General features: G+C 50.9%; 5 protein-coding genes across 5 annotated transcripts; 1 reads left to right on the plus strand and 4 right to left on the minus strand.

Annotated features, from left to right (window-relative positions):
• Window positions 1-247: 247 nt before the first annotated feature.
• J4E82_002821 (uncharacterized protein) lies at window positions 248-2,000 on the minus strand (the record flags this gene model as incomplete). Its single annotated transcript, XM_051729117.1, has 3 exons — window positions 248-1,066; window positions 1,115-1,217; window positions 1,267-2,000. The coding sequence occupies 3 exons, from the start codon at window positions 1,998-2,000 to the stop codon at window positions 248-250; spliced, it is 1,656 nt and encodes a 551-aa protein (XP_051591209.1).
• Window positions 2,001-3,261: 1,261 nt separating this feature from the next.
• On the minus strand, window positions 3,262-4,296 carry J4E82_002822 (uncharacterized protein; the record flags this gene model as incomplete). The annotated part of the gene is made up of 1 exon (XM_051729118.1): window positions 3,262-4,296. One exon carries the CDS (start codon window positions 4,294-4,296, stop codon window positions 3,262-3,264), a length of 1,035 nt encoding a protein of 344 aa, XP_051591210.1.
• Window positions 4,297-5,027: 731 nt separating this feature from the next.
• Window positions 5,028-7,153, minus strand: J4E82_002823 (uncharacterized protein; the record flags this gene model as incomplete). Its single annotated transcript, XM_051729119.1, has 2 exons — window positions 5,028-6,701; window positions 6,752-7,153. 2 exons carry the CDS (start codon window positions 7,151-7,153, stop codon window positions 5,028-5,030), a joined length of 2,076 nt encoding a protein of 691 aa, XP_051591211.1.
• Window positions 7,154-9,022: 1,869 nt separating this feature from the next.
• J4E82_002824 (uncharacterized protein) lies at window positions 9,023-10,865 on the minus strand (the record flags this gene model as incomplete). The annotated part of the gene is made up of 2 exons (XM_051729120.1): window positions 9,023-10,592; window positions 10,645-10,865. 2 exons carry the CDS (start codon window positions 10,863-10,865, stop codon window positions 9,023-9,025), a joined length of 1,791 nt encoding a protein of 596 aa, XP_051591212.1.
• Window positions 10,866-11,971: 1,106 nt separating this feature from the next.
• Window positions 11,972-13,234, plus strand: J4E82_002825 (uncharacterized protein; the record flags this gene model as incomplete). The annotated part of the gene is made up of 4 exons (XM_051729121.1): window positions 11,972-11,998; window positions 12,059-12,494; window positions 12,545-12,727; window positions 12,783-13,234. 4 exons carry the CDS (start codon window positions 11,972-11,974, stop codon window positions 13,232-13,234), a joined length of 1,098 nt encoding a protein of 365 aa, XP_051591213.1.
• Window positions 13,235-13,824: the final 590 nt, after the last annotated feature.

Consider the following 13,824-nt stretch of genomic DNA (forward strand, 5'->3'; position numbering starts at 1 on the left):
ACCATCGGGTTGCTGTTTATGGTAAGATGCATGCTATGACGTTGCATTTCTAATGTGAGCCATGAAAAGCATGAGTGGGGCGCCGGAGTACACACCGAGGTTCTGTATAGCCTATACGAGTCAGGTAGCGGGAGCCGTGACCCGCGACGAATCGCATTTTCAACAATAAGAATCCAGAATAGGTAGGATGTTCGTCTGCTATTGCGTGATGAGTCTATTTAAGTCTGTACATGGCGTATTTCTACTTTCAGAGCTTGACTGTACTTCTAGCCCGGATCTTTTCTCCATACCTAATGAACAGAAATGGGATCGGGATGAGTAGGGTAGCAATGAAGCCTAACATACTGTTACCCCATCCGTATCCCATTTGTGCATACATGGTCTGACTACTCAGTGGAATGAATGCTGCTGCAAGACTGCGCAGCACTGTACTCGCTGCCATGGCACTCGCGGCGTGAATAGTGAACACGTCGACCAAGTACGTCGTCGCTGGCATGAACGTCATCAGCAGACCGAATCCGATGATGCCTGTTGCAACAATAGGCACCATGAAGTGAGTCTGATACTGTACACTCCAGCCGTAGATGAAGAGACCGCATGGAATGAAGAAGCCGCCGATGCACATCATATATAACCTGTGTTCGGGACGAAAGTCGCCGCGCGCCATGTGCTTGTGCACTACTTTGTTGCCGTAGTGGATGTAGGTGAATTGGCCAATAAGAGACCCAATGCCTAATCCAAGAAAAGATAGACCAGTGATACCACCATGCCAGCCGTACTGACCCTTGAAGACGGCGGTGAATGTCGTAAACAATATGTAGAGATATGCGTATGTTATCGCGATGTAGAGTGAGATGGCGAAGCAGATGGTGGAGCGAAATAACATCTTGGCAGGTCGGATGATTGAAAATTTGAATAGTTGGCTTGGTGTAAGACCACCATCCAGTTTTGAGCGTAGCTTTGAGTTTCCAGTTTCGGCTTTCAGTCGTTTGACTTTTCGTTGTAGGATGATAATTCCAGATGTTTCTCTCATAAGAATGAGTGACGTGATGAAGAATGCGCCACCCTAATAGTGTTAGCTACCAACTGACAGAGAGCCTAGATGTAAACCTACCACTATAGCAACAAACCAAAAATTCCACCGCCAGCCTTTCGCAACCGTCAAAAAGCCACCGATAATAGGACCAACACAAGGCCCGATAGTCGGTCCCATCATCCTGGTCGAAGTCAGCCTTGATCTATAAGACACATATATGTTGGAAATACCAGACTGCCATCGCAGTGCCTCGTTGCTCCCTGGGTATGAGATCTGCGATGGTCCCACCACCAAGCACCATAGGCGCTCCTCCGAAACAGCCCATGAAAAACCTGAACACAACAAACTGCGCCATGTTCGTCGCTACAGCTGCCGCGATCGTAAAGACGATGAAAAGCAAGTTACAGCTGTGATACAATGGCAATCGACCATACATCTCCGACAGCGGCGCAATGATCAACGGCCCAAAGGCAAACCCAAGGACATATACGGACACCATGAAGCCCTCCAGCAAATCGCTGGTTGAGTTGAAGTCGCGCATAACTTCCGGGACGCCAGGCGCGAATTGTGAACTTGCGAGAGGCGTGAGGAAAGTAATCCCGCTAATTAGGGCAACCATACCCCATTTACGGGATGCCTTCCAGTTGAGTGGGTTCTCGGGGTCATCGGGGCCGTCAAAGTCTACAATATTTGGATCGCGTTCAGGCTCCTCTTCCGCGTCTGGTTCGTCTGCACTGTAGATAGAGGCTGGTCTGTTGCCTTTTTCAACATCTTGCTCTCCCGTCGTGTACTCATGCTTCTTCTCGTCTAAAGAATGCCGCCTCTCTGAGGTATGACTAGGAACTTGGTGTATAGAACCGAGGTTGCCTGGGATATCCGCATCATGACCCTCAGCTGCTGCTTGGTCGATGATCTCGCTTCTCGTAGGATGGCGATACAGTTTGGGTGGTTCTGATTGTGGCATGTCGTCAGTTCTTAGCTACCGTGGAAGCCTCAGTAGGTGGTGATTGCGCTAGGTGTCATGGAAAACCGCCTAGGGATGCGCTGCTCAGCCCGACAAGACAACTCGAGATTCTTTCATGGAAACTCGCAAGACGAACGCTATTGAGCTAATAGTACTGGCATATGGAGATTCTGACCACGTTGGCGTCCGGAAATAAGGCAATGGGTTGCGTCAATCACCTGGATCTGTAGGGGAGTAGAGTAGGTAGTAGTGGCGCGGTAAACGACAGCTGCTGGAGTCCATATTAAGTAGTAGATATTGAGATGCAGCTAGTGGTAGTGGACAGTGTCAGTGGCTGCGGCTGCGGCTACCTGCTTGCCGCACGTCGTGTGGCTTGCTTGGTGAAGGCTATGATCGTTAAATCCGTTACACAACAGGGTGCGAGAAAAAGCAAGTGCAACTTGCGCCAACTAAGCCCTATCACGGAAAGATCGTGATGCAATAATCCTTTAAGAGAGACCCTGTTTATCCCCACTGCATTTTGACTGTGATTAGTCTGCTCGTCAGTACGATGATGGAGGGTCCAAGACGCGGAACACTACCGTGAGCCTAGGTACCCATATAGCGCATGATCCCCACACTCACCACCTTCTCCGCTGTACCTCCCCCCATTTCTATCCGGAGAACAACACAGATTTAAGGTAGTGTTGAATAGTGAGAATTGGGTTATTGTCACTCCAACTTGACTTTAGCAGCTTTGTCTGCGAAGTTTGATTTCACTGAAGTTCCGTTTTCTCCATCTTCCCCGCTATTGCTTAACAACAAACTCCACACTCCTCGGCCGAACCGTTTGATTTAGCGTTGATTGCACGCCACATCTCGGGATATGATACCCATCTGGTGATATAGCACAGTCAAGAATAGTTTACAACGCAGTGTCGGTGAACACGTGACCTGGATCCTTTCTCACCACGTGCGCTGAAGATTGAAGCAGATTCGCGTTACTCTCAAAGTCATGACGACTGCCTCACTCAGCTCTTATGCTGTCCGCGTCAAACAGGTGAGGCAGATCACCGTTCTGTTGAATTTCGCGTTGTAGATGACTTGGTTTGTGGAGCCGTTGTGCTCGACGTAGATGATATGATGCCCGACTCTTCTCGCAGATATGTCGTCCATAAGGTGGTCTATGCTTTTGACATCTTCCGTCGAGACATGTATTGTATGAAGAAAGACTCATTGTCACTCTTCCGCATGCTCATGCAGTTCTTCTTTCCTCTTGGCCCTATATCATAGCACCATGCCGATAACTAGGCTGTGGTAAAGGCTCTGTGACTTCGTAGTTACCGAAAAAGTCGACGCTACTCTTTCTTCGCTCCTCCATCGCGTCTTCCAAGTCACGGCTCACGCAGATCTCCATGCCTCCACTCTGCTCCGTACCCTTCTTCTCTGTCGACATCTTGTAGCCTACACCCGCTGAAGAAGTTGCCGCCGCCGAAGTCGGGCTGAGATAAGTAGAGGTGGTAATCTTTTTCTTCCCTGGAAGGTCGTTTTCTCCAAGTAGACTAAGCCAACGCAACTCAGCACACCGCTTGAAGACGTCTTCGAGGTCAAAGAGGTCCTGCATGGAAAGACTGTACATTTTGCCGCTTCGAAATTTCCAGAAGAAGAGGACCGACAATTCAATGGTTTCAATGCATTGAAGCGAAAGGGCGATCTTGTCCATGGCTGCGAGGAGGTTGCTTGTCATGCGCGCCTGGTCTCTCATCATACGATCTCGGCCCCCGTTCTTCAGCGTTGTGTAGTTCCATTCGATGTAGAAGCGTATATGCGTTACATGCTTCAGCATGGGCAATTGCAGAATGTGCTGTGAGAACTCAAAATAGTCGTTATTGGTCCGCGTATTTCGTAGTTCAGCGTGCAACGTAATCTTGCTGCGGCGAAAGTAATTGTAAAGCAACTCGTCGCGGATTTGTTTGTTAATAAGGAGGAGCTCGGGCCGTAATCGGGATGCCTTAGCTACGGAGGATCCATACCCAAAAATGTCGTGCCTCCAGGGTTCTCCGTTGGACATCTCTGCTCCCCATAGACAGGTGTGAAGTTCAGGCCGATTTTTGGTGTCGGGTAACACATAGTTGAAGATTTGGGCGCGGATTTCTCTTGGGAGAGCCAGAAGTGGCGAGCTGAAGGTGCTCGGTGTGAGTTCAAGTAGAATCTCTAGTTCCCGGAAAAGCATACTCTGGCGATGCTTGTAAAGACCATCTGAGCTTCGGTTCGAGGAAATTGAGAGCTTGTTGCTCGCTCGCTGAACCGTCGCCATGTGCGTGTGCAGGGTGGCAGGGTTTGTACCAGATGGGAGGAACGCGATCGTCTAGTGTCCGGACGTGCAATTTCGACAGATATACCAGGTTAATAGGAAGCGAGCTATACGGTGTTTGCAGTAGGCTGTCCAGAACTTGAAGACGGATAAATTAGCTGTGGACAATTGTTCAACTAGGTATAAAACGTCGCCGCAAGCGATCTTATGGAACGTTTCAAGGGAAAGGAGAGTATCTGCGACGCCATGGCTGTGCAATGCGGCCGAGTCATGTGTGAGTGGTCGCTCGCTGCTGTGCGCGCAGGGATCGATTGCAGAACCCGGGCCAGCATTGGAAGTGGGGATGCTGTATCACGTGTCAAACGGCAAGCGCGAGATCTCGCCGGCACAAAGTGTTTCAGCTTGGCGCTTCGAACCTCCTGCATCGGCAGCTTGCTGGTGTATCAGAACCTCAAACGCTTCGGGTTGGCATTTTTGCGTGCGATGGCCATCTGCAGACTCGACCGCCTGGGCAGAGAAAAAGCATGCTGACGTGTGTGTGCGGGGACATGGCGGAAGTAATGATCTTGATGTGCATCAAATCTGGAAAGCTCTTATTACTTCGTTCTTATTGCGCGTCATCTATAATTAACAACAAGTGACGGAATTCGGAAAATCGCGTTGCGCCTTTCGACGTCTAGGGGTATCACAACAAACAAAACAAACACCATGGGCCGCTACTCATGGCTGCCCGCCTACTCCACCAGCTCTGAATCAAAGCACTGGCAGTCCGCAATGCTACCGCCAGGTCTCCATCCGCTCAACAGAGTCGGACACCGCCATGCGACGTCCATGTCTGAGCACTGAAACAGCAAATTCCATATCCTCTCCGTTGTGTATCCGAACCACGGCTGGCTCATTGAATCGGGTCGTCCTTGAAGGTAGGGTTCCTGGTGGGCCCAGCTGTTCTCATCGACAAGGAGCTGCCATAGTTCATCGTAGATGGATTTGTCGATGCCGCGGATACGTGCTGCGGTGACAACGAATTGGCCCTTGTAGCTGAGGAGAACGTTCTCACGGTGGGAGTCGTCGATTCGGGATTGTAAATTCGGGAACAGCGAGGTTTCGTCCTGCCAACCGCGCTTGTCCCCACAGTCGTCGCTGTTGCAAAGAATGCCTGCCCATCCTAGGTTGAGGAAACCCGTCTGGTTCGCACGGAAGTATCGCTCGAAAAATGGGTAGAACTCTCGTGGGTTATGAACATCAGCTTGGAGGAACACGGTTCTCTCGGCGAGACTGTCCCAGCGGTTGACGATATGGTTAAGGTACGTTTCGGCTTCGCGTCCTACGTTTGGAAGCTTTATCACTTCGTGCGCGTTCGTTTCTTGCTTAATCTGTCTTTCGTCCGCCTCGCTGTCCTTCAAGTAAATCGTGATAAGAGCCTCTGACATCTGCGACATACTCTCCAATTTTGCTATAAGTGCTGCGACATCCTCGGTGCGCTCTTTGTACATGCTGATAACAACTTCTAGAGGACCGATGGGTTCGTATTGTAGATCCAGATGCGGCTCCACTCGGGGAAATTGTCGTTGTCCAAAGTTGAAACTTATAAATGCTGTCCACAGCATGACCAGGGCTAGACTGATCAAGGGTGAACGAAGACTGTTGCTTTGCGATCCTGTTCGTGGAGCGCGTTGTGATTTCGTTCCGCATTCTTCCTCATCATCTGGTTCTGCTCTGGGTGAACGCGAAACAAGGTCGTAGCTTCCGCGAGGATCTTTTCGGCGAACAGCCTGCTTCCAAACTGTGTCATAGACATCTTTACTACAGACACATAGGATTGCGAAGAGGAAGCAGGATAGTTGTTGCCAACTGGTGTATGAGCGACGTAACGAGAGGACCGTTGAGCAACCTATGATTGCCATCATGGCTAAAATCGACGTTACGCTGCGCACGCGTTGTGTTGCTGCAAGGCCGCTTCCAGGTAGTGGACTCTCTGACTGCATGTCCAGTGGAAAAAGTATCGAGCCTCCAGCTAAAAAGGCCGCCGCGGTCGATAAAGCATTTAGGGTGCGGAGAGGTAGGCTACTGACGTTGAATGTGTCCCATTGCTCACCAGGCCAATTGCCGACAGCGCAGACAAACGCAAGTAAGCTTCCCATACCAACCAACCAAACCGCATTCGTACTTCGAGTAGCACGGTCTCCTGGGTAGTGTTTAGCAACCAGTTTCCTCAGTGCACTAGCAGTGCCGACAAGGAGCATTGCCAAAATAGATGCGATCAAGCTTGGCACCATCAGCCTGTACTCCATGAACAATATCCCAGCACAAGCTGGAAGAAGCAAACTCAAAGACAGGATTTCAGCATTTGAGCGAGAATTGTAGTTGAATACGTAGAGTACCAGACTTTCGGCGAAGAAGGCTATGGTCTGATATGGTCAGCGTAACATATTCTTGGATTTGGTTTAAGACAACTTACTGTGATCATGCAGAGGAGAGGTAGATTCGAAGTATGCAGGACTGCCTGTACTGTGCAGAATGCCGATACTGCTTGCAAGCCGGTTGACGCGACCATTAAGAACGCGCCTTGAACTGTTCGCTTTCTACGTTGTTCTTGCCCGCTGGCTTCCTGGACGTTCGATCTCCATGGATGTAAAAAGGAAGCGACAATTGCCGTAGCCGCAATTTGGCAAATGAACAGTTCCAAGGGATAGTGCAGATTGTTTTCAATCAACAGATGCCTTGTGGTCAGCAGCGAGGTCGCGGCGCATGCAAGCCAGACAAGCTGGCGGTAGTCTTGGAGTCGTTCGCACACGGCCTGGTACTGGAAAATAGACTCTGTTGCTTCATCGGTGCGCCCGAGGCGATGGCGTGTGGTCATGATGGTATGGACTCGACCCTGGACAGGTTGTGGTATGAAAAAAAGTGTGATGGAGAAGGAAGCCCAGGGTCGATTGTGATTCCCATCAGAATCTTCCTCGGGTGCCTGATCGGCCTGCAGGCCATGGAAGCGAGTCTATAAAGAGCACTGAAGGCTGAAGGTAAGGCGTACAGTGCGTGTGACGACGGGGGTGCTGTGTGGGTCAGCGCAAATGGGCCGTCGGGACCTGAGTTGCTGCGCAAACGTAAAAGTTGTGGAGTAGTGTCTACCAGGACAACAAGGCTGGTCGCTGTAAATAATCTAACGAGACCAGTGTAGAAGCTCCTACAGAGCCTAGAGGCCCTGGAAGGATTTCACTCTGAAGAATTGCCTCTCCTTCATATCAGGGCTAGAACCTGACAGCAGGCCCAAGTTCAGACTAATACGGTAGGAAAGCCTGCAAATCAGCCACAGAAGGTAGGCAATCTGTGGATGCATAAGTCTCAGAGTGCGTCTAGCCGAGGGGTGGCCCCTTCACGATCGTAGGATATAGAGGCGCAGTCTGTACTCGGTACTGTACACCTGTCACACGCACCACATGGCATACAACCCTCCTTCAACCGGTGCATAACAGCGTTAGGCCTCCGTATGCCAAGAGAGTGTCTAATATCGATCGTCCTGTTACCTGTCCACAGTAAGGTCCTGGTGACAAGCAAGCAGCGACTTTGGAGATGTAGCTACCGCTGCTAGATATCCATGTTTTATGCGTTCCTACTCTTGATCTCCAAATGTTCTCAGACGCATTAGGCACATCACGTTGAGCCCTGCGAAAGGGGTGTTATGAATTACTCCCGTATGTGGCCAAGCCGGGATGCGAACAAGGGATCGCGACTATTGGTCCAATCGTTTAAGGCTGGCTAATTACGAAACAGGCCTGCAACTCGGGTCCGTTAGTATTTGGAGGCCTAAGCGTGGCAGACGGGTCAGACGGCGAGAAATGTGGGTGGGACACAAATGCGTTCAGGGTCCTTCGTGGGGAAGAGACGTTGTTAGTAACTAATTCCGCGCGGCGACTGCCTACGCTTGTCGTTGTACCTGCGACGCGACGATACCTCGACCATACGACCGACCATTGCGGAGGCGTACTTCACAAATAAGGGCTGACCGATTGCTTTTGGTTGGGTTGGGCGGCTGTGCAGATGCGACTGTACTTATGCCTTTTGAGATGTAGAACCCACAATACGGGTCTCGCCTGCAATTATTCCGTCTTTTCTTCCTCTTAGCGGGACGGTGTTCATCGCCAAGACGGTCAGTTCCCGAAAAAGGGAAACCCACCTTTACAGCCTTGCCATTGTAAGCCCATAAGCTCGAAGTCTCAAACTTCGTTATGCGACTATAATTCGAGAGGATCCCTTACAGTGATGCGGTGTACGAGAGCGCATGCTGCGCAATCACTAGGACCCAATATCGCCAAGGCCACATCGCCGACCAAGCTCAAGCAACGTAATGTGGGTGGAGACGATTCGTATACTCTACCCAGGACTTTTTAATGTCTCGCCATATGCTGATGCGGTTCCAACAAATCCATCAGTATGGAGTGTCCAAAGCTTGCTTCAAGTCATGCCCGTCAACGCTGAGCCAAATACTCTGCGCCTCAGCGACACTGCGAGTTTCATCGACCAAAAGGATCTGTAACACAGGGAGCCAAGTTTTCCAGCCAGATCACGTGTTTCCTTTTTGGAGAAGAGATGCGATTGGTTGATTTTCATGGTTGAAAAGACATCCCGGAGGAAAGGGGAGACTGATCGTCGCATTAGATTATGATTAACTATCGAAGCTAGTGGGATATCATGATAGCCGTTCGATTGACATTCTTTTGGGTCGTTATTTCTAGTTTCCGATGACACCCTCTACCATGTCCATTACGCCGGAAAGTACGCTTTGGATGACTGGATACTTTGGAAGGAATGGGTTGTAAACACTTTGGCACCTGGCGTTGAAATCCGCCGTGTTACCAATCTCTACAGCAAGCTCGTTGCCAGGCACACCGAGCTTCGCAATCGGTCCGCTGCGAGGGGTGGCCTTGTCCCAGCCAGGACCCGCGGCGGGGTTCTTGATGAATTCGACGAACCAATCGTTCTGGAAATCGGCAAGTGCCTGCTGTTCGGCAGTCACGCCCTCCATACCAGCAAAAGCACCATTACCTCCGAAGAAGAATGAGATCTCAGCGCCGTGCGTTGGGTAAGCCACAGGCAAGGGTAGAAGGTTGGAGTAGTTGCCGAAGAAGCGGTATGACCAAGTGTCCTGAACCTCACTGCGCACATCGATGAAGTGGTCGACCGGGCAGAAGAAGCGTGCGTCACCATACTGCGCACCGCTCATTTCGGAGACAGTGGAGTAATCAGCGATGTCGTACGCGGCTTCGATAAGGTCCTTTGGAATTTCCGCTACATCAGCGTCAAAAGTGTTGAGCCACTCCGAGAAGACGGTGTTCTCGCCGCCATAAACCAATCCAAACAGAGCGCCTTCTTTGTCAGAGTTACCCGTGAGCAGGGGAACGTGCGAGGCATAGTTGCCAGCAGCGAAACGTGAGGCGTAGTCTTGATAGCGCGTCTTCTCGTCCACGACAGGTGTGAAGTACGTGTTCAAAGTGGCATTGAAGGCCTCAGTTTGGAAGGCGTACATGTCGACTTTACGCAGGCACTCGAGCTGGCCTTCACCAGTCTGGCAGCCAACCTCCTTGGCAACGAGATCAAGCGCCTCATTGGTGGGACCTACGGCCGGACCAGACTTTGCGTTCGCGGCCATCTGAACGGCACCCTTAAGGAATGTGTCGGGGTGATTCCAGAGATAATGATCTACTTGAACCGATCCGGAAGAGTGACCTCCAAAGACGATGTGCTCAGGGTTGCCGCCGAACTGAGCAATGTTGTCATGCACCCACTGCAAAGCCTTGTCGACATCGAGAATGCCAAAGTTCTGCGACTCTTCGCCGTTTGCAAGCTCGGCGGAGTTCGGGTAGGCCCAAAGACTCTCACGAGTGTTGAAGCTAACAAAGATGACGCCTTTGCGAGCAAAGTTCTCACCAACCAGTTGAGGATTGCTACTTGATCCAGTGACCATAGCCCCACCGTACATATACACAAAAATCGGAAGACCCGGTGTATCCAAGCCTGGTGGAGAAGCTGGTGGACCCGGGGGACCTGGGGGACCGCCTGCAGGGCCTGCGGGAGGGCCTGGTGGATGATGAGGATGAGGTCCATTTGGCTTTTGAGGGAATGTCGGCGCCCGTGGCGACTTACCATTTGAAGAGGGCACCCAGATGTTGAGGTTCAAGCAATCTTCATCCTGCTGAGAGTATGTTGTGCCGGTGATGGCCTGTGGACATGTAGCACCATACTTTGTCGCATCAAGCACCTCGCCCTTCTTGAGCTTGCTGACGTCCTTAGGGGCTTTCCATCTATACAGGTGGTCAGCAATAGGGAGGACATTTGGTCGCCACTGTCACATACCGGTTTTCCCCACCCGTTGTCTGCGCGAACGGAATGCCTAGGAAAACAGAGTTTCCATAGTCGTCTGTGAAACCCTTTACGGTTCCTTGATCGAGTGTCGCGGTGCCGTCCGTAACAGTTGCTCTTGAAGGTTTCGGAGGCAGCGGAGTGCTAGCCACCTGACCGAGGAAAAGGCCTAGTGAGAGGCTCTGTAAGCCAATAAGAGTTGTCGGAACCTTCATGACGCAAGTCAGCGAGACACGATGGTGGGTAAGAGATAGAGTTTGGCGGGAGGCTGCAGATCGTGTTTGGGCTTACACATGGCTATATAGGGCACCACTTCGGCGTGCTTACCATTTCATGGGAACCATTCTGGCCGCCAACTGCGCGGTAACACCATGTTACCATCAACTGCCGAGGATTGTCCGGCGTGGAGCCTGATGGATCTGTAAGGGTATTTTCATCTCCGTCGCTGCAGGTCTCAGGCGTTCCCGAGGTCCGTCGATAATCAGGGACCGCAAATTTGGCAAGCTAAGCGAGTCGTACCAATCGCGGTCTCCACAAGTCGTCCATACTAGAAGCCGGTTGATACACCTAGAGCGCTAGAATGCCACCGGTTCCAAGGTAGAACCTTCGGCATTGTTCGCCATGTGTCTACTTGTCGCCTTCCAGACCACTGTTCCCTGTCGTTCATCGCCATGCAAGCCAGGAAGCATGCTTGCTCTTTCGGACCGAACCATGGAACTTGTCGTGCACGCCCGATTAAGATCTGAGACCTATCGCATTCTGCCATCGCACCCATGGCCCCGAAGCTTGCGAGAATTGGTTTGCCATCCCATTACTCGCCGGTCCCTTTGACATGTGAGCGAAGGCGTTCAGGTTCCCAGTGCCGCGGTCGGCGGACACGATGCCATACATGTAGTGCTCTCGTCTCGAGTCAAATTCTTCCAAAACTTAGCTAAACTTGCTCTAACGCATGAAAACGCCGCCACATTGTAGTGGCCGTCCAAGGGTTTCGCAACTCAGAACTGGGTGCCGACTCTAGCGCCCGAAGGACTTTTGAATTAGACTTGCCAGTCACGGTTGGGCCTTTGGGGAGTCCCCTGATGCAATCATGCCACAACGCTACGGGACGGCATACTAGTACCATAACCCGCAACATCCTGTAAAGTTACTTTAGGGGTGGTTTGCCTGTGGAGAAGAAATAAAGATACACCCGCTGTCAATTCTTCTGCAAATCCTCGCAGCTCTCCACAGACTCTGCTCTTGGAACTCTTACCAAGGTGGAGCGAGCAGGCTCGAACTCCTTACGGCTCTATCTCGGTAACGGCCGGACAAGCAAAGCAGCATGGGCGACAATGGGCTCGGGCAGGTGGTAGGTTACTTTGCTCCCCCTTCCTTCGTTCGCTACGTGCGGCGCTGATGTAGCTGGCAGATCTCATGGTACATTTGCACGATCGCCGCGGTCCCTTTCGTTGCGCTGCGCATGTATGCACGATGGAAGAGGCTGGGCAATCTGGGAATAGATGATTTTCTCATCCTCCTCTCATTAACATGTCTGATTGGAGATCTCATCATCCAACAGCACATGTGGAACCTAGGACTGGGTGACATGTCAACAGTAACACCAGAGAACTTCAAAGGAATAATGCAGATGATTATTCCCGGATCAACACTCTATGTCTCATCGCTATGGGCTATCAAATTCGCCCTGGTTTTGTTCTACAAGAATCTCGCCGCGCCGGGCTCACGACTGGTCCTTGTGTATAACCTCGCGCTGGCTGGATTGGCTGTTACGTACCTTGTTATCTTCTTCGATATCATGTTCCAGTGTTTTCCACACAACAAGCGATGGTCCACTGATCCTAACTGTGAGCAAACCCTGTCGTACATGCATACGGTGGATTCTGACCATGCGCAGATCAATGCAGTCCCAAAGCCGCCGAGATCAACTACTGGATCACCATCTTCTTCAACATCATTACAGATGTGATCATTATTTGCCTGCCTATAACCATGGTTTCTCGACTGCAAATGAAACTCAAGCAGAAGATCGGTGTGGCCGCAATCTTCGCCTTGGGTTTCTTCGTCGTCATCGCTAGCAGTATGTACCCACTAGATTTGAGTATGGATCGGGAACTCGGCTAACCTTGCACCAGTCGTTCGAGCCTATTACTCCAAGAAGAACGAGACAATGCTGACGTGCACCGTCTCTATGATCGAGACGGCGATTGCCATAATTGCTACTTGTCTTCCCGCCCTGCGCTCCATGATTCTCGGTACAAACAATACCTCCAAGGACGCATCCAACAGCTACGGTCGCCACTACGAGCTCTCGTCTGCGCGACGAAGAGCCAGCGGAAACCGCCTCAATCCGTCCAGCCAGATAACTGGTGGTTTACATTCGACGCACGACACCCGGAATCGAGCGAATGGGTCAGAGGATTCGTTATTCACGGATCCACCATCAGATCAGATAAACGGCGTAGAACAGTTCGTGGGCGGTAAAGGAATAACGGTGAACACGCAGATCGAAACGATGTTTGAAGACTCAAGTTCGAGGAGCAATGTCTCTGCAGGTTCGACGAAGGCGAAATCGCCATTTAATTGATAAAGAAATGGTGGAATCTTGCAAGAATAAAAAAGCGATACACCCTAATATACGTAGTCCACGAATAACTGAATCATGGAACGATGAAGATATATTGCCTGAGTGGGGTGCCATGTTCCACAAGCCACTGTTTAAGGAGGGATTCAGGAGCTGAAAAGATTACGATGGGCACTGTAAAGCCACCGGATAACCACATTTGCGTGAAAACAAGTGTCGCTCAGACCGCTTCTTGCCCTACGGCGATGCGTTGAAACGACGCGTTTGCGGAAGGGTATATCCGCATCGGCAATCGACACGGCAAACTTGCCCGGATGGAGGAATCATGACAGCATGATTCAGAGAGGCGACCAGAGGCGACTGATGGAGAAGGGAACTACACATAGCAATGCATTCAGGATAAGTTAGAGTCATTGAACGAGGCTAGCAGGAGCTTCATGAAACGAGGCCTTGAAGAAGATCGACATGGGGGAGAGTGTGAATATATCAATGGATTGGTAACATGAGAGCCAACATATGCTAAAGTATCCTCGAGTGGAGAGAAATCTTCATCTTCTCTCGAAAACGCCATGAAACCTCTTTGAACGCCAGGT

The sequence above is a fragment of the Alternaria postmessia genome (assembly GCF_024291825.1).
Source record: "Alternaria postmessia strain BMP 2775 chromosome Unknown scaffold_11, whole genome shotgun sequence".
NCBI lineage: Eukaryota > Fungi > Ascomycota > Dothideomycetes > Pleosporales > Pleosporaceae > Alternaria > Alternaria postmessia.